The 19,837-nt window shown below is 39.4% G+C and overlaps 1 protein-coding gene across 7 annotated transcripts in view; it reads left to right on the forward strand.

The window, feature by feature from the left end:
* Window positions 1–19,837, forward strand: part of Map7d2 (MAP7 domain containing 2) — an 80,611-nt gene that overhangs the window by 40,814 nt on the left and 19,960 nt on the right. For 3 of the 7 annotated variants that reach the window (XM_029473685.1, XM_029473683.1, XM_029473682.1), the window contains exons 4-7: window positions 961–1,066; window positions 3,702–3,812; window positions 11,087–11,217; window positions 14,157–14,281. In XM_029473685.1, coding sequence (XP_029329545.1) covers window positions 961–1,066; window positions 3,702–3,812; window positions 11,087–11,217; window positions 14,157–14,281 — 473 coding nt within the window. Of the gene's footprint in view, window positions 1–960; window positions 1,067–1,857; window positions 1,957–3,701; window positions 3,813–11,086; window positions 11,218–14,156; window positions 14,282–19,837 lie in introns of all 7 variants that reach the window. The other 4 variants (XM_021153551.2, XM_029473680.1, XM_021153553.2 and 1 more) reach the window with 2 other exon arrangements.

Consider the following 19,837-nt stretch of genomic DNA (forward strand, 5'->3'; position numbering starts at 1 on the left):
CCATTCCTCTGTTGAGGGACATCTGGGTTCTGTCCCAACCGGTAAAAAGGCCACTCTTACCTTAGGCTTCTCTAGTAGAGGCAAGGCATAGAACGAGTATTTTGCATTGTCATTGAGCTAGTGAAGGTGCAGAATTAGAACACCTTCAGTTCACTGTCAAGGACAACTTTATGAAAGTAACAGTTTAGTTAATATGGATAATTTGATAAATCCTCCTTTAGGAGAGAAGCCCGGTGATTGATTTTATTTTCTAATTAAAAATTACTTAGTCCCTGCCACCTACACACATACACCTAACTATGGCAAGGCATGGGTATATTATTTTGTAGCCAGAAGTCTCTGTACCTTTGTCAAATCTTGGACTATGCAATATTTTCTTAAGAGTAATATGAGCAGAAAATTATTACAATGTTGAAACAGAGTCCAAAGATGAAAATGGGACATTACAAAATAGGTTTCAAAATCAAATGCTGTCCTTAAAAGTTATATACAAGGCTGAAAATTTTCAAACTATACTTTAATTTAAATTTCCTCAAATGGGGAATAGGTTATGCTTTCAATTATAAAGGCTATATTTGGTACCAGGATCAAATTTCTTAACCAGACTTAAGACAGGCTTGAAAGAGTTAATGCTTATTGAGCATTATTCATGAGCAAGTGGAGCTGGCATAGCAACAATTTCTCCCCAGGGAGGAGAGGGAGGAGACAGACAGGACAGGACACAATGTTCACAGTGTGTGGTTGGAGAGCCAGCACTAGCCTAGCTGTATTGTTTCCTCTCCACCCCAGCACAAAGGTACTGGTGTGCTGAAGAGAGCACATGTGCCTGGCTTTGGGATGCTGAGCACAGAAAGCCTCTTTTGGTGCCTCTTCTGGAGCACTAAGACAGCGGCACTGCAGTGCAGCTGAATGGTTCATACTGTTTCTGCTAAAATTCTACACCTTTTGTAAATTGGGCAGGAGCGCCTGGAAGCAATGATGCGCCGGTCCCTGGAGCGTACACAGCAGCTAGAGCTGAAGAAGAAGTGTTCATGGGCAGGATCACCAGGGCCTGGCGGACGTGATGGTGAGTCTAATACTATCTCTGCATTGCAGGGCCCTGTAGGGGATCTCAGGAGTGACTGATGTCTGCAGGATTGGAAGATCCTGTGCACAGCTTTTAAGATTCTTAAACTGCCATGCTTCGTGTATGTGTATGCATTTCTCATAGTGGAGAGCTGTCATTCTTTTTGCTATCAGGTACTCGAAGCATGAATACTGGGCTTTAGGGAAGAGTGAAAGAAAAGTAGAGAAAATAAATATAGAGCCTGGTAGCTGAACTGAGCACACAGGTCCAAAAACAGTCTCATTTTAGGAGAGGGAAATAGCAGAAGGCACAGTCACAGCTCTAGATATGCCTGTTAAAGCAGCAGTTACTCTCTAAGAAGGGCTGGGCGGTTTCCTTTTTTTTTTTTTTTTCCCTGTTTGTTGCTCTGATTTTATTTTAAAGGAACTTAACTTACTTTACTATCTAATTCATAATCATCTTTAAATCTTCAAAGACCTAACTTATGGATTATTACTACTATCAGGATGACTTTCCCCTCTTTTCAATGTCATAGTTTGTTTCAATAATCTCAGTATTCTATTATACAGGAGTTGTATACTACCTCTTTCTGAGAGCAGATTGTAAATTACTGACTCTTGACTTTGCCATCTTGTGATTTTTAACCATTTGGCAATGAATACATTTTTTTTCTTTTGAAAAGGCAATAATTCATTTGTTACTTTTCTAATTTCTTTATTAAAAACTAAAATGCAGCAACAAATTGGAACTTTTTCTTTTACCTCTCTTTGCTCTGATTTTTTTCTGTGTAGGTGAATCAGAAAATACCCCACCCCTTCCTCTAACTTTAGCAACCAGCACCCCCCCTTCGGACACAGGGACCACTACAGCTGCTGCCGAGTCCACCTACGGTATACACGAGCATCACCATGCCATAGTGTTCTGTGACAACTGTTCTGATCACCCTCCTCCATCACTGTGTCTGTCTCAATTGTGAAGTCACTCAAAAGTGAAATCACTTTCACAATTGATTTCTTGGTCTGACTTGTCATGACTTTTCCCCCTAGAGCTGTGAACGACATGCCCATATGTTTTTTGTTCCTTTGTCATCACAGTGCTGCATGCCTTCTATCTTAGTGTCCCGAAGACATTTCATCCTCAGCTCACTAACTTCTGCCTTTAAAAAAATCTCATCAATATTTGGCTTTTGTGCATTTAGAGTCTCATTAGTCATCTTGTTTTACTTTTAAGTAGCAAAGTACTTTTTTTACTTCTTGTAAAAAAACAGAAATCACAGATTCTGAATAGAATGCTTGGGCTTGGTTAATGTGATGAATTTCTGGAGAAGTGTTTGAGAGACAGTGGTAGGGAATTCATCGGTACTACCATGGAGAGTCTACAGAGTCAGACAATTTGGCTTTCTGCCAGACATTCTATCTCTCTGTCTAAAACTACAAAACATAGAAAATATAAACATGAAAAATTTCCATGGTCTAGATTAAGAATAGAACTAGCAAAACTTTGTTTTCATTTAATAATGGCTTTAGAAATGCTGTATATTTGACTGGTAAACTGAAAATGAGATATAGAAGGGATATGATACTTATGAGCACTGTAGAAAGATATTTTAATAGTAAGAATAAATATCTTGGCTTTCTCGTATCCCTTTGATACAGACTATCCTTATTGGTAGTGCTAAGTAGCACAGAGTTTGCGTTATAGCTTGACACTTGCTTTTCCCCATAGTAAAGCTAGTAACAAGGTGAGCTGAGTGACTCACACATACCACCTATATGAATGCCAAAAATAGCAAGATGAAAGAATATTTTAATGCTGAACTTATAAAAATTAAACCACTTGGTCAGCAGAAATAGTCAGATATGAGGAATTCTCTCATTTGAAAGCATGAGTTAAATTTTGAAAATATTAGGTGTTAGCTTCCTTGATAGGAATGCATGGGTAGTTTTACTTTTGCCTCAGGTTCTAACACAGATTCACAGAGCACGGCTAGTACTTTTCTTTTGGTTGTAATGATTTAATTTAGAAGCTAATCTAGAACAATGACAGAAAACATAAGAACACCAAATCTAGGGTCAGATGTTTAAATTCTTACTATACTGTTAAAACATTTGCAGAGGAGCCATTTTGATGCCTTCTCTTAAAAATAGGAAGAAAATCTACCACTGCTAAGTTAGTGCTACTTTAAACACAAACTGCATTACAAGTTACATTCTTTTTCCAACCTGAGCCTCAAATAACCTCCAGGAAATGTTCTGTTTCGGCACATATAGTTTTATTCAAGGTGTTAGATAGTTCTAATAACTGTTGTCCCTGGGTCTAGGTTAGTTTTGTTTTTGTTTGATGTGGATGTGTTTAAAAGTCTCTGGACACAAGAAAATACCGGATGGGATTAGCATGTTTTTAGCTGAGTATTAGAATGAGTTTGACATTTAAAGAGAAGAGCACAGCGAAGAAATTGCAAACCGGTGACTGCTGTTGCCTGAACATTTCCAGCTTAAGATAATGAAAGCAGTGAGCTGTGCTGCAGTGGAGTACCACTGAACATGTGTGGATGAGGACAGGAAGGACACTTTGAGATATGATTTCACAGGCGACAGTGATAGAAAACCAATGTCTTTAATGCATTTCTCTGCAGCATGTGACAAACTTTCAACATCAACCATGAATTTGCCAAAGCAGACGGAGTCTCCTATGAGTAAACACCTGTCTTCATCCACCGTGGCAATATCTTATTCCCCAGACCGAGGCAAGTGAATGGGTAGACCTTGTCTCTCCAGTTTGCTTCTTTCTGGTGTGAGCGTCTTAACACTGCCCTTTGTGAAAGTCTCCTTTCTAGCCTTCTGTAAGACTTACCACTGTCTTAACCTCTCTAGGGTTTGGCTTACAGGACTTTGGAAAGTTAGCACTTTGTTCCATAAAGAAAGGTCATTATTAATTATTAGGAATTGACAGTATTCTAATTTGCCAGAACCTATTTCACAGAGCATAGAGGAGTTTTGTTTTGTTTTGTTTTGTTTTGTTTTGTTTTGTTTTGTTTTGTTTTGTTTTGTTTAAAGAACCTACTAGGTAGCTGGGCATGGTGGTGCACGCCTTTAATCCCAGCACTTGGGAGGCAGAGGCAGGCGGATTTCTGAGTTCGAGGCCAGCCTGGTCTACAGAGTGAGTTCCAGGACAGCCAGGGCTACACAGAGAAACCCTGTCTCAAAAATACTAAAAAAAAAAAAAAAAAGAAAGAAAGAAAGAAAGAACCTGCTATGTCAGTGATATAATTGATTAGCTAGAGTAGAATTGATTAGTCAGAGTTTTCTAGAAGAGTTGATAAGAGAAAAAAATAGGACTGTGAAGTCATTCATGGTTTGTAGGCCTGCCTATTTTATAAATGAAAACAATAATACAGAAAGAAGTGGATGCTTTTTTACAAAGGTAAAACATGAACAACCTTTTAAGGCAGTATTTTGTTTTGGGAGACAGTAGATAGAGGGACATCCACTACTTTCAGAACCTAAGTAGACTTAATAGCATCTATGTTCTAATGAAGGCTTGGAAGAGTCACTGGAGCCCTGAATTTTTGCCTTTTAGCATACATAGGTTAAGAAAGAAAGGTCTCTTCTTGTGTAACAGGAACATCCTAAAACACAGATGAAGGAAAGTCAGGTATTACAAGACTGTTGAGGTTGTCAGGACATCACCAAGGGGTGAGCAAGAAGAGGTCTGTGATTGGACAAGGCTGGTATGGTAGGTAGGCCTTTCCTGATTGGTACTCTCTGGCATTGATTTTATCCCCACATCCCAGAGGCATGATATATGTAGTAGAGTTCCCAGAAGTGTCATAATGCTGTTCATTTCTGATGTCCGTTTACGAGTAACTGCTCGAAACATGGAAGGAAGGAAGGAAGGAAGGAAGGAAGGAAGGAAGGAAGGAAGAGTTTGAAAAGAAAATACTTAACACTTTTAACTCTATGACTATTCCTTTAGGGAACACATTCCACATGTTCATTAGATCACGTGGTCATAGGTTGATCTTAAATTCATTTTTTGCATTGATAAACATGTAAACATAAACATGCCATTTCATGATTGACAACTGAATTATCTGCTTGTGTGTATATTCTAGATTGAAAATTTTTAATCTCCATACCATTTACTAAATAGGCATCTAAACAATATCTATCGTCATATATCCCTAAACCAAAACATTTTAGTTGTTAGATTTTCTTTTCTTTTTTTTGATATTTTGTTGTTGACTTTGCTTTTCTTTTTGAGGCAGCATCTCATTCTATGGTCCAGGCTGGCTTTGTACTCCTGTAATTTTGACCTTACCTAAAAAATTAAAAGCAGAGGAAAGAATTTCTCTTTCTACTATTATATGAAGGCACTTTTCATTTTTAAAAAAATCAGCATTCTAAAATATTTCTTTTATATATTTTTAAAATTTTTTATTGAAAATACATTCTTCTCTCACACAAGACATTCCAACTACAGTTTCCTCTCCTTCTGTTCGTCTCAGCACCTCTCCACCTCTCCTCTCCCCTAGATCCACTCCCCCTCCATTTCTTCTTTGGAAAAGAGCAGGCCTCTAAGAAAGTGTAAAATTAGTTTAAAATTAGTAAAGTTGGGCATGATCTTTGTTTTTCCAGTGTTATATGTACTTAGTAAGGGAGTTCAGATAACTTTGGGAAGTGGGGTTAATTCTTGCCATCTAGTACCGCTCACTGAGCTTGTTCTTTGTTCTGCTTTGCTTTGTTTTTGAGACAGGTTCTTACTGTGTAGCTCAGGCTAGCATCAAACATAGGATTTTTCTGCTTCAGTCCACAAATGCTGTGATTATAGGTGTGTACCATTACACACCTAGAGCTCACCTGTGCAGCTCAGGGAATAGTGTATTGAGTTAATTCTGATGCCACAAGAGAATGAATGAATGAATGAACTCTAAAATCTTGAGTGATGTTTTATTTATTTATTTTACTGGGACAAACTCCAAAACCATCCTTTGTTAGAGTTATTTTTATTTTCACAGTTGTTCTGCCACCAAAATGTTAAATGCTATCATTCACTATCTTGTTTAAACACTATTTTCTTTTATTTTAATTCTGCTTTTAAAAATTCAATTTAATTCCATCCCTCAGCTCATTGCATGCACCTTAATTCCATAGACACCTTTCTTGTTTCCAAGACTGCTGACACCACATAGCCTTTTTAAGCCAGCAGCAGAAATACATACATGCTCTTTGAGCAGGCCCATGGCTCAGGTGAAAGAGTCTAAGCTGTGAAATCAAAGAACATTTCTGAAACTTTTTTTTTTTTTTTTTGGTTTTTCAAGACAGGGCTTCTCTGTATAGCCCTGGCTGTCCTGGAACTCACTTTGTAGACCAGGTTGGCCTTGAACTCAGAAATCTGACTACCTCTGCCTCCTGAGTGCTGGGATTAAAGGCGTGTGCCACCACGCCCAGCTCTGAAACATTTTTGATCAGCCTTGAAAAAAAAATTCCTGAATTTTTGCATCTTACTTCTCTTTTGCTGCCTTTATAAAATGTTTTCAATGACTAAATAGTGTTTTCTGACTGACAGTATTTTGCTGTTGCTGTTTGTTTTAAAGTTGAATAATATATAGGTGAGTAAATTATTTTATGACTGGTGACATGTGAATCAGGTGGAAAATCAACTTGATAGACTATGGAGGTTAGAATTTTCTTAGGAGATTGGGGGGGGATAGCATATACATCATTCCCCTTGGAGTACCACAGCGACTACTCACTTTTGCTCATAGAAAGTGGAAGTATTTATTTATTTATTGTAATGAAAGCCACATCTTGTGGTAAATGCTTATAATGTTAGCTACTTAGTAGGCCAAAGTTGGAAGATCATGAGTTTGAGGCCAGTCTGGACAATATAGCACGATAGTGTCTCAAAATTTTAATATTAAATTGTCATGAGGATTAAATGAGATCATAGTATAAATAAGGTTACACAGTAGTTGGCACAGCATAAAAGCTCAACAAATGTCTAGAGCCTTGCTACTCAGAAATGTGATCCATGGACCAGTGATGGAAACTTTGTAGAAAGGCCAACTCTGAGGCCCTCCCTAACCTGTATATTAAAGTTTGACAAGCAGTGGATCAGACTATCAGTGACCTTTCTTTATTGAATACGATTAGAACATGATGTCAAAATTTAAGAGGGTAAGCATTCTCTTCATTTGCACATGAGCAGCACAGTGACTATATAAGGCCACATTCCAAGATATAGTGTATTCAGTGAAAATTACATCAGACTACATAGGTCTGTTCTTATTTTTACCAGAGAAGACAAGATCTCATGTAGTCCAGACTGGTCTCAACTTCACTAATGTAGCTGAAGCTAGCCTTGAACTCCCAAATTTTCTGCCTCTATCTCCCAAGTCCTGAGATTTCCAGTATGTGCCTGTCTGGCTATAAAACCTCTTAATTGGTTACAGTGTGGTGTGGCACTTCTACTCCTAGATACAGAGCCAGAAAAATTAAAAACACTTAAAGGGTAAATGTTCTCAGCAGCATTATTCACAGTAGCCCCAGTGGAAACAATTTGAATGGATAAACAAAATGAAGCATATCTATAAAGTAAAATATTGTTCAGCTTTAAATAAGAAAGTCATGCTGATAGATAATACCTAATAGATGAAGTTTGAAACTATTCCAAGTAAAAGATGGAAGGCACACATGTCACGAGTTACATGAGTTTGCTTATATAGAATGTTTGAAATAGGTAAATCCTAGAGACAGACAGTAGTTTACTGTTTAACATAGAAGGCAGGGAAGAAAGGTTAATGACTGCTTGATGGATAAAAGGTTTCATTTGAGAGCCTTAAAATGATTTGTAATTTGTTTATGATTGTGAATATACTAAAATCAATGAACTGGACATTTAAAGGGGAAAATTATATGATGTGCTGATTCTACCTCAGCAGTAACCCTAAATTCTTAGCCAGTAGGAAGTACCCTCATTCTTAAAAGGAGAAATGTTTCAGGGGGTCTTCAGATTTGCTCGGAAGGTTCAGTATACAAGAGAATCCACCAAGGGGGAAAAATGAAAGACAAAGTCTAGGAAAGACAAGGCACAAGCTTCCAGAGTCTCTCCAGGAGTCATTCAGGATGTGTTTACTGAAGTGAGTTAAGACAAGGATGAACTGCCCACCAGGGAAGTTTGGTAGATATTTGATGCTGATTTTTTGTACAGAGATGTGACCATGTGAACTCCTTGTTCAATATGTATCAAGATTTTGTATTCTTGAGCTGGGCAGTGGTGGCGCACGCCTTTAATCCCAGCACTTGGGAGGCAGAGGCAGGCAGATTTCTGAGTTCAAGGCCAGCCTGGTCTACAGAATGAGTTCAGGACAGCCAAGGCTACACAGAGAAACCCTGTCTCAAAAAAAATTGTATTTTTGAAATGAAAGTGTATTTTCAGATTATTTTTACATACAGTTTAAAGCACAATAAATGATCTCCTCACCAGCTAATGATGGGATCCTTGATAAAGTCTTACATTGCCAGGCATTGTTCAGAGACCCACCTTAGAAGCTGGCTTTTCCAAGGCCAGCAGTCAAATCTGAACACTCTCTTCTGAATAGTCCATACTCTTAACCCCGTTGCCATGTCTTTAACCAGGGCGACCCCACACAACAGGATAAGGCCAGCCTTGGCAGTGATCTTACAGGTAACCTTTAGATAACCTGGCCTTAAAAGTACAATCAAATCCCACTAACCTTAAAGGTCTGTCAGCCATGCTGTCTCCTTGTTCCGTCTGAATCTTTGTCACCTGGCTCCAGCCCAGCTCTGGCCAGTAAGTTGAAGCTTTCCTGACCACCTTCAATTCAGGTGATTTCATTGATCAAGAGACTCACTCCCCAATCTGAATTCCTGTTGTAGTTTTCCAGCACTGTAGTTGCCCGAGGGTGCCTAAGGCTATCAGTCCCAAAGTCCCCTTCTGTTGGTGACACTGGCCTACCTACCTGGTGAGTGTGGATAGTATATCAATGTGCTGTAATGGCAGTATACCAAAAAATGGCCCCTCATAGTTATCTCAGTAACACTGTTATTTCAGTCTAGACTCAGAAATCTGTGTGCACAGTAGCTTGCAGAGGCATTGTGGGAAGAAGAGAACTTCTTAGAGCAATTCTGGAAAACAAAGATTACAAATATCTTTGTGACAATGTCCCCCATGCCACTATAACCAGACTTTTTTTTTCCTTTGTATTCTATTCAGCATCCAAAACTTGATTTCTCAATTATTCACTACACTTGCACAAGCCTCTTTTTAAAAAGGGCAAAATATCTTCATTGGTGGGAGAGGAAGAGGAGAAGAATATATAGACGAAATTAAATCATCTTAATCAGAAAGATATATCATGTTTACAGATTATTCAGAGTCAAATCCTAAATTTTCAAAGAAGGAATCTTAGATATATACGAGGAAAAGGGAAAGTAAGGAGAGTCGGGCTGGATAGTCCATTTTTATAAACTACCTTTAAAAATCAAGCAGAAAATAGTAATAATGCACTTTGACAATCTTTTGCAAAGAATGTACATATTCCAGCACTGAAGAGCATCTTGGATTTTTTTTTTTTTTGGATGGTGCCAACATAGAGCATGTCCTGTAGACATTTATATAACCCAGGTGTTTCAGCAGTAGTCAGGATGTTTCACAGTTTAGGAGGGTTGTATTTGTAGTAGTCTCTATTTGAATTTTAAAATTCCAATGTATATCTCTTCTGGAAATCTCTTCTTTTCAGGTCTTTTCACTCTCTATTTTTAGACAAAAATAATAGTGTAAAAAAAAAATCCAAAACATTAGTTTGAAACTTGTTCTGGTCTCAGTACTTAGTTCCAACACACCCACTGAGACAAAAACAAGAAAAGGTTGGTCCTCCTCATTTCCACTGAAGAAGAAAACTAAAACCACTCCCTGACTGATTATTTTTTAACCCCAGTTTAGGTAGAATAGCCAAAAGTAGCCAAAGAATCCCCTGAAGCAACACTCTTGGAGTTGCAGTAGTTATCTTCAAATTCTGTATGCAATTTTTCACCTCTCACAACAGAGAATATCTTGGATGTTTCATACCATGACCAACAACACTATGGCCACACAGCACCACAGGTTCACTCTACCCCATGCCCCCCCGCATTTCCCCAAACATTGATTTTACTTTATTTTTTTAAATTGGAGTCACTGTAGCAATTCCCACCTCTGATATCAATTGTTTCTAGGGCCCCCAAGAACACCAGGGTTTGGTGATTCATCAGTACAACTCAGAGGACTCATAGCTCCTGGCTGTAATTCATTATGATAGCAAGATACCCAACCAAGTTTGCAAAAGGAAGAATGCATGAAAAGTAGAGCAGAAAGCAGGTCTACGTTTCTAAGGATCTCCTAGAAAAGTCATACACATAGTGTTGCCAACTGAGGAAGCACCCTAAAGATTTAGTGCCCTGGGTTTTTAACAGGGTCTAGTCATGTAGATACTCTCTACTAAACAAATATCCAAACTTCACACACTTAGAATGTGTTCTTTTTACAAACAGGGTTTGTGGTGTTTTTTTTTTTTTTAAAGCATTCACCTGTGAATGTCATTAACCTTCCTAAAATCTCAGCTCCTAGATACTGACCTAAGCTCACTCAACCTTGTAAGCAAACCTGCACAGACAGCAGTCAGGACGTCTATGTTCTGCCTGTATAAGGCAATTGAGGCTTAGACTTAGACATTAAGTAGCCTGTCCAAGGAATCCAGCTATCAGATAGCAGGGCAAAGTCTTAGCTCCAAAGTACATTAACCACTCAAATGAAAAGGACTGTTGAGTCTTATCTAAGATGAGTCCTAATGTATATTCAGTAGAAAAACCATAATATTTTTTAAATGCGGACTAAACATTACATTTTTTAAAAAGCTCTTTTTAACCCCTGATTGTCCTGCTTTTTCCATCTGTACTTCCTTTATTTTCTGGTTATTGTACTGTAAGTCTCTAGTATTCCATGCCTGTCCTTGTGTAGCTCTCGGGAGCCCTCTCAAATCTTCATACAAGTCTTCTCCAACCCGGACCACTGAGAAAAAGAAGAATACGCCTATATCTGCCATGGGAGATGCTGGGAAGGGAGCCATGGCTGGAGGAGAGCCTTCACAGGTAAATTTAAGTGTTCTTCTTCACTCTGTAGTTTGTCTGACAGTGGGATTGTTTCTACCATTGACCTGGGGTCTCTCTTTTGTCCATCTATCTCCAGGGCCTGTTCAAAGGATGCATTTGGTTTAAATTTTTATCAAACTTTGGAAAATTATCAAATGTTTTTGCATTCCTCTAAAGCTTAATGCCTTGTAGCAGATTCCTGATGATATTGTTTTGATAATACAGCCTTTCTTCCAGGGGACATGAGTCAGAAGGAGAGTTGCAGCGACCCATTCTGCTTCCTCAGGCTATCTGGCTTTAGGATTCTTGTCTCTGTGTACAACCTGAGAACCAGGCCATACAAAACTGAGGTTCTAGGTCAAGCTTCATTTACAATAGCCTTTGAATGGTGGTTTATGTCATACAGACACTGTTAGTGAAAAGACTATTAAACAGCTACCTCAATTTTATGTATTTATTAAGAAATTATGCTGGGCAGTGGTGGCGCATGCTTTTAATCCCAGCACTTGGGAGGCAGAGGCAGGCGGATTTATGAGTTCGAGGCCAGCCTAGTCTACAGAGTGAGTTCCAGAGCTATACAGAGAAACCTTGTCTCGGAAGGAAGGGAGGAAGGAAAGGAAAGGGAGGGGAGGGGAGGGGAGGGGAGGGAGGGAAGGAAGGAAGAAAAGAAAGACAGAAAAGAAAGACAGAAAAGAGAGAAAGGGAGAAGGGGAAGGAAGGAAAGAAAGAAAGAGAGAGAGAAGAAAAGGAAAGAAAAGAAAGAGAAAGGGAGAAGGGGAAGGAAAGAAAGAAAGGAAGAAAAAGAAAGAAAGAGAGAGAGAAAGAAAGAAAGAAGTTATATATGCCATATTATTTGTGTTATCATTTGCTACATAGTAAAGTACCCTAAACCTTGTCAGATTAAGTAAAAACAGTATGAGCAGGGCGGTGGTGCCCAGCACTTGGGAGGTAGAGGCAGGTGGATTTCTGGGTTCGAGGCCAGCCTGGTCTACAAAGGGAGTTCCAGGACAGCCAGGGCAATACAGAGAAACCCTGTCTCGAAAAAAACAAACAAACAAACAAAAAGTAAAAACAGTATGTCTTCATTCCTAAGTTCCTTGGGTTTGAAATTGAAGGTAGCTCAATTAAGAGCTTGGTGGTTTTGGTACAAGATTTAATGAGGATTTTGTCAGAATGCTGGCCAGAGCTATATCATCTGATGGCTTAATTGGGCCTCTTGTGAGAATTTCATTACAGGGCTACTGAAGGAGGGACAGGCTCAGTTCCTCATTCCACAAGCCTCTCCACAAACCTACTTGTGACCTTTCTTAGAGCAGGCCATTAAAAACAAGTCCCTCAGATCTGTTGTTATTCAATACAAAGGGAGTTGAGCCCCACCTGTTGAAGGAATCAATATATATATAATCAGTTGTGTTTTATTATGTATCAATTGTTAATACATAAAATTTACGTTAAAACTACTAAATACTATTGAAACTTTTAGCTTTATTAATTATTATTTTTATTATTTGTAGTCTTAGAGAGCAAATTCAGGAACTTCCATGTTACATTGAGTAGTCTACCTTATCCTGAGCACTGTTGAACATTTTATAAAAACATTTATTTTTTTTCAAATTTGTGTTTGCCCTGTGATGGTTAAAATAGGAGCTGGTGTTTTTGACTCTTAGATTTTCTGTAAGGTGGGCTATTTGTGGAAGAAGGTTGCCATTTCTGGGGGCCAAATGAGGACTTGTTACAAAAAAGTGTAGTAAGGAAAGAGGGTGAGGCTGTTTCTGCAGGCCAGTCAGTGATGCCCATTCCTTTCTGCCAAGAGAAGTAAGGGGGAAAATAGAGAAATGTGTGTTTTGCACTCTGCATTATATACCATGTATGCCTCAGAGTTTACAACTCAGCATCTTGGATATTAAAGTCACCTTCTGGTAAAGCTTTTGTAGTAAATGTATGGTTTTGTTTGTATGAATTTAATGTTTCAAATTATTTTTTGAAATTATAGTTACATCATTTCTACCTTCTCTTTCTTCCCTCCAAGCCTTCCCATATACTTCTCCTTGCTCTCTTTCAAATTCATGATATTTATTTATTTATTTATTTATTTATTTTTGTTTTTTCGAGACAGGGTTTCTCTGTATAACCCTGGCTGTCCTGGAACTCACTTTGTAGACCAGGCTGACCTCAAACTCAGAAAAATGCCTGCCTCTGCCTCCCGAGTGCTTGGATTAAAGACGTGCACCACCACACCCAGCTTTATTGTTACATATATGTGTGTATATGACTATGAATATACTGATATGAATATATTAGTAATTCCTAAGTACATAACCAAGTATAGGAAGCCCTTTTTTTTAATTTATTTATTTATTATATGTAAGTACACTGTAGCTGTCTTCAGACACACCAGAAGAGGGAGTCAGATCTCATTACAGATGGTTGTGAGCCACCATGTGGTTGCTGGGATTTGAACTAAGGACCTTTGGAAGAGCAGTCGGGTGCTCTAACCTGCTGAGCCATCTCACCAGCCCGGAAGCCCTTTTTTGAGTTGCCTTGGTTGCCCTCAGAGGTGGAAGGTTCGTCCTTATTGCTGAAAATACCATGCACTTCAGACACAGAACCCAGAAACTTCTGAGCTACAGGTGTATGTTTTTGTACTCTTTCCACTTCCTATATATTTAGGGCCACTATCTGGTTATGCTGTTTGTTACCTCTTGGTAAGATAATAAAATGTGGGGCAGAAGATCTCCATGTTGAAGCACAAACTATTGTTCCAACTTGATGACCTAAATATAATGATGTCATGGTTTCATAAGTCTCTACAAAGATTCATGTTACATATGTATTGATACTTCTGTAAGAAAACTGTGTCACTCTGATCTGGGTTTTTTCAAATTGTAGAAGTAGTACCAGTCATGAGCTGTGGCTATCATATTTTTTGTCCCTTACAGATGGAGAAAATGAAGAAGGGGCGAGTGGCAACTTCTGCTTCTTCTGGGGGTCATGGGTCCCCACTGAGAAGATGCGAGCCTCCTGAAGACATTTCCAAGAGGTTGTCTTCTCCTGTGAAATCCAAGTAAGCAATATTTCCCTTGCCAGAACTCTGATGGTTAATAGTCAAACTTAGTTTGGTTCCATCCAACATTGTGCCTTGTGCTCTGCCAAAAGCATGACCAGCAAAAGAGTTGAGCAAGACAAATGTCTACCTTTGAGGTATGTGCTCCATGCTTATCTATCTTCTGGATAAATGAAGGACCATTTATAAGTTCATTGCTTGGTAACATATATAGGACTGATATTTGCCAAGATTATATGTTCATCGTTTTCTCTTTAAAGCCTTCAATTCTGTTTTCTCTTCCTTATTCCCTCTGGAATTATCCTTTATCTTCTGATGAACCATGTCTAGCTCTAGATTGAAGTGATTGCATTATTTGTGGGCACCTCTGCTCACCATCTTTCATTACTGGAGCTTAGCAATTTTGTCTCCAAAACCAAGTTCTCGTGACCTTGAACTGATCTTTCTGTCTCTGATTCTACAGTCTTCAGATAATAGGTATATGTTATCACACAACACAATATTTTCAAATAAAACACATAATTTTCATTAGGGATAGATAAACTCAACAAGGACAATATAAAAAAACAAATTTATGATCATTGTCCCAAGTTACTAAAAAATTTTACCAACAGTAATTGACAAGAGTGATTCAGTTGAAGGGTCAGTGGGTCAGTAAAATGGTTTGCTTGCTAAAGGTGCTTACCATAAAAGCCTGGCTACCTGAGTTTGATCCCTGGAACTCACCTAAAAGTGGAAGGAGTTGTCATCTGACCACTACACATGTCCCATTGCACACATGCCCTCTTCATGAACACACATATAGGAATAATAAAAAGAGTGACTCAGTAACAACTTAATCCAGAAGTAGAGTGGAAAGGTATAATGTTACTTAGAAGTTTTTCTATGCAGGATTACATAAGATCATCTTCATGCAAGTATTTCGAGCATATATCCCTCAGTGTAACATTTGAGTGGAGACCTACCTATATGAAGTGAGGATGAGGCCTCAGTCGGAGCCTTCTTCATCTGAAGCTGGTTTGCATTATATCAACATGTCATGTTCAGTTACTGGTCTTACTTTGAGGCTGGAGAGGGTCTTTTTTTTTTTTCTTAAAAAGAAATACATTAAATTGGGGCTGGCTTACAATTTCAGAGTTTTAGTCCATTATCATCATGGCAGGAAACATGGTAGAATGCAGGCAGACATGGTGCTAGAGAGTTCTACATCTTGATCTAAGGGCATAGCATGACCATAGGAGACCTTAAAGCCTGTCTGACACATTTCCTCCAAGTAGGCCACACCTCCTAATAGTGCCATCCCTATGTGTGAATCATTCAAACACCTGAGTCTGTGGGGGCCATACCTATATTCATATCACCATAGACATCAACATGGGCCCAGGTGATAGTCCAGACCAGGGATATCAGCCTGGCCTTTGGTGATATCAGACCTACCACTGAAGGGCCATGGACCCTGATATGGCCCTTGTTGGCAAAACAGGCTAGGACCTCACAATGGCCTTAGGGTGACATTGTTGGGTACTCTCATGAGGCTGTTCCTCACTACCTTGGAGTCTCCAGTTCCACATCCTTTCGTGTCTCTTTTTTTAAACATCCCAATTGCTGCCCACAATTCTATCCTCCATCCCCCATCCCCTTCCCTGAGAGGATGCCCACACCCTGGGTACTGCCATACTCTGGCCCATCAAGTCTCTGCAGGGTTAGGCACATCCTCTACCACTGACGCCATACAAAGCAGCCCTGTTGGGGAATGGATTCCCCAGACAGGCAACAGCTTTAAGGACAGCCCTCACTCCAGTTGTTGGGCACCTGCACGGAGACTGAGCTACATATGAGCAGGGAGGCCTAGGTCCAGCCTGTGTATGTTCTTTGATTGGTGGTTCAGTCTCTGAGAGCTCCCAAGGTCCCAGGGTAGTTTACTCTGTTGGTCTTCCTATAGAGTTCCTGTCCCCTTTAGGGCCTTTAATTCTTCCCCCAACTCCTCCACAAGAGTCCCTACCTCCATCCAATGTTTACCTGTGGATATCTGAATCTGTTGTAGTCAGCTACTGGGTGGAACCTCTCAGGGAACAGCTATGCTAGGTTCCTGTCTGCAAGCATAAGCAGAGTATCATTAATAGTGTCAAGGATTGGTGCTTACCCATGGGCTGGGTCTCAAGTTGGACCAGTTATTGATTGGCTATTCCCTCAGTCTCTGTTCCATCCTTCATCCCTGAATCTCTTTTAGACAGGATAAATTTTGGGTTGAAAGCTTTGTGTGTGGATTGGTGTCCCCATCCCTCCACTGGGAGTTCTGCCTGACTACAGGAGGTGGCCTCTTCAGAACCCTGGGGGGGGGTGTATTTATTGTTATAGGACAGATGCTCAGTATGTGTCTGTCTTAGTTCATTAGAGCTAGGAATGCTTCACATTTTAGAGTTGCTCAGGCTTGGGGATGCATGTACAGACTTAATTGGTTAAGCATCCTTGATCTGACTATTTGAAATCTGAGCATTTCTCAGCAGTAGCATGATGCTTTAAAAAATTTGGAATATGGAACATTTCAGATTTCAAAACTTTCTATGAATGATTAACCTAAAAATAAGCCAAGAAAATAAAACAGAGCGGGGAGAAGGAAAAAAAAAGAATGCTTAACTTTGGTTAAAGAGTTGAGAGGTCTAAAGAGAAGCAAGTGTTTCTGGTTATAAAAATGTTCAGAAAAGCCAGACTACACTTGGGAGGCTGAGGCAGAGGGATCATATACATTTCTAGGCCAAAGCTGGGTGTGGTAGCGCACTTGGGAGGCAGCGGCAGCCACATTTCTGAGTTCAAGGCCAGCCTGGTCTACAGAGTGAGTTCCAGAACAGCCAGGGCTATACAGAGAAACCCTGTCTCGAAAAAAACAAAAACAAAAAACAAAACAAAACAAAAAGAATGTCAATGGTAAATTTCATTTATTTTTAGTTCCCAGATTACTACCTAAACAATGTTCTTCAGAATTAAATGTGGTAAATGAATTTTAATGAAAATAACATGGTATACATAAAATTTAGGAAGATACTGGATTCTTTGAATGAGGAAAGATGGGGATCAGACAAGGAAGGGGCACACAGGAATTTTCAACATAATGACAGTGCCTTTCTTCTGAATTAAATGGTGGACGTGTGGGCACTTACTATTTCATTCTTTACACCTTAATATATTTTATAACCTTTGTTTTATGTATTCAGTATTGAAGAAAGACAAGAAAAAGAAACTTGATATTAAAAATTGTATCCCACATAAGCAAACTCTATTTATTATCGACATTTTCTAATTTAAATATGCATGGGTGCTTTGCCCACATGTATATCTGTGCACCAGAGTGTGTGTGGTGCTCATGGAGCCCAGAATCGAGTGGAAGTGAAGTTAAAGTTACATGCTGTCATGTAGGTACTAGGAATTGAACCCAGGTCTTCTGTTCCTAACCACTGAGTCATCTCTCCATCTCTCGGTATGTTTGTGGGAGAGTTTCTAGACTATGTTATTTGGGGTAGAAAGAAATGCCCTAAATGTGAATGGCACCATTCCATGGGCTGGCAAGCTGAACATCAATGTTCATTGTTGTTTCCTGACTGCAGATACAATGTGACTAGCTGCCTAATGCTTTTACCATCATGTTATACTATTAACCAACCAGCAAAACAAACAAAAAGCACATGTCTTTCCTAAATTACTTTTGTCAGACATTTTATCACAAGAAGAAAAGTAACTTGCACAAAAAGGTATTTTGCATAGGTCAAAATAAGCATCTCATTGCTCTAAATCATTTGCTCATAGAAACCCAGGGATATTTAATTGTTTTTGTCTAGGAGCCATTCCCATAGACTTCTCTGGCAGGTGCACTATATGGTTATCCACTCCCATAGATAAGTGACCATAGGGCACCCTGTGTTGGCAGTTCAGCCGTGTTTTGTCACCACCATTTGTTAATAGGCTTTATTATCTGAGCATTTTTATCTGAACTTTTCCCTGTAAAGGATAACTGAAAACATAAAGAGATACCTGGTCCTATAGGTATATGTATTTACCCACTCTGTAATACTATATGTTTAAGTCTTATCAAAGGATCATTTGAATTTGGATCAACTTTTAAGCCTTTCTCTTTAGTTCATTTCAGTTTTAAAGAATTAAAAAAGTACCCTTTCATCCACATTTGTTTTATCATGTCATCCCCTCTATCAGTAGACATATTCCATTATCTCCCAGAACTTTTGAAAGTAAATTGCTGACAATATGTCCCTCAAAAACAAAGGCATTCTTTTATTTACTATGAATCTTCATTGTCAACTTGGTTTTTTTTTTAATTTTTAATATTTTTATTACATATTTTCCTCAGTTACATTTCCAATGCTATCCCAAAAGTCCCCCATAGCGCCCCCCACTTCCCTACCCACCCATTCCCATTCTTTTGGCCCTGGCATTCCCCTATATTGGGGCATATAAAGTTTGCAAGTCCAATGGGCCTCTTTTTCCAGTGATGGCCGACTAGGCCATCTTTCGATACATATGCAGCTAGAAACCTATTTCTGGGAACTAGAAACAAATAGCATTGTCAGGGTTCCCTTGGCTTAAAGTGGTGTGAATCAGTCTTTCCAGAAAGCCATGGAACCTGCCAGAACAACTGTGTCTTCTTTAAGAATTTCAGCTCTTGTATGGTATCCAGCAGGGTGCTAAATCCATAAAAGCATATATAGAGGCAACCTGTTCTGGAAACTCTGTACACACATAAAATTGAGAATTTCAAAGACTATTCTAGATTTTGCTTGCCCATTATACATTTCTCTATCAGTGTGTGTGTGTGTGTGTGTGTGTGTGTGCTCATGTATGTTAGCATATTCTGTTTATTAATGAGGGGTTAGGATAGTTGAATATAAACAGAATTTTGTCCCAAATAATCTATTCTCACTTAAAGGGTAGAAGGGCTTGTTCCGGTTTTTTTTTTTTTTTTTGAAATTTTATTTACATTTTAAATGGTATCCCCTTTCCCAATCCCCCCTAGGAACCCCCTATTGCATCCCCCTCACCCTGATTCTATGAGGGTGTTCCCCCACCCACCCTCCCATTCCTGCCTCCCCACCCTCGCATTCCCATACACTGGGGCATTGAGCTTTCACAGGACCAAGGGCCTCTCCTCCTGTTGATGTCCAACAAGGCCATCTTTAGCTACATATGCGGCTGGAGCAATGGGTCCCTTTGGTTGGTGGTTTAGTCCCTGGGAGCTCTGGGGGGTCTGGTTGGTTGATATTGTTGTTCTTCCTATGGGGTTGCAAACCCCTTCAGCTCCTTAAGTCCTTTCTCTAACTCCTCCACTGAGCTCAGTTCAATGGTTAGCTGCAAACATCGGCCTCTGTATTTGTCAGGCTCTGGCAGAGCCTCTCAGGAGACAGCTATATCAGGCTCCTGTCAGCAAGCACTTCTTTTTTTTTCGAGACAGGATTTCTCTGTGTAGCCCTGGCTGTCCTGGCACTCACTTTGTAGACCAGGCTGGCCTCGAACTCAGAAATCCGCCTGCCTCTGCCTCCCAAGTGCTGG

The sequence above is a fragment of the Mus caroli genome, chromosome X (assembly GCF_900094665.2).
Source record: "Mus caroli chromosome X, CAROLI_EIJ_v1.1, whole genome shotgun sequence".
Classification (NCBI taxonomy): Eukaryota; Metazoa; Chordata; class Mammalia; order Rodentia; family Muridae; genus Mus; species Mus caroli.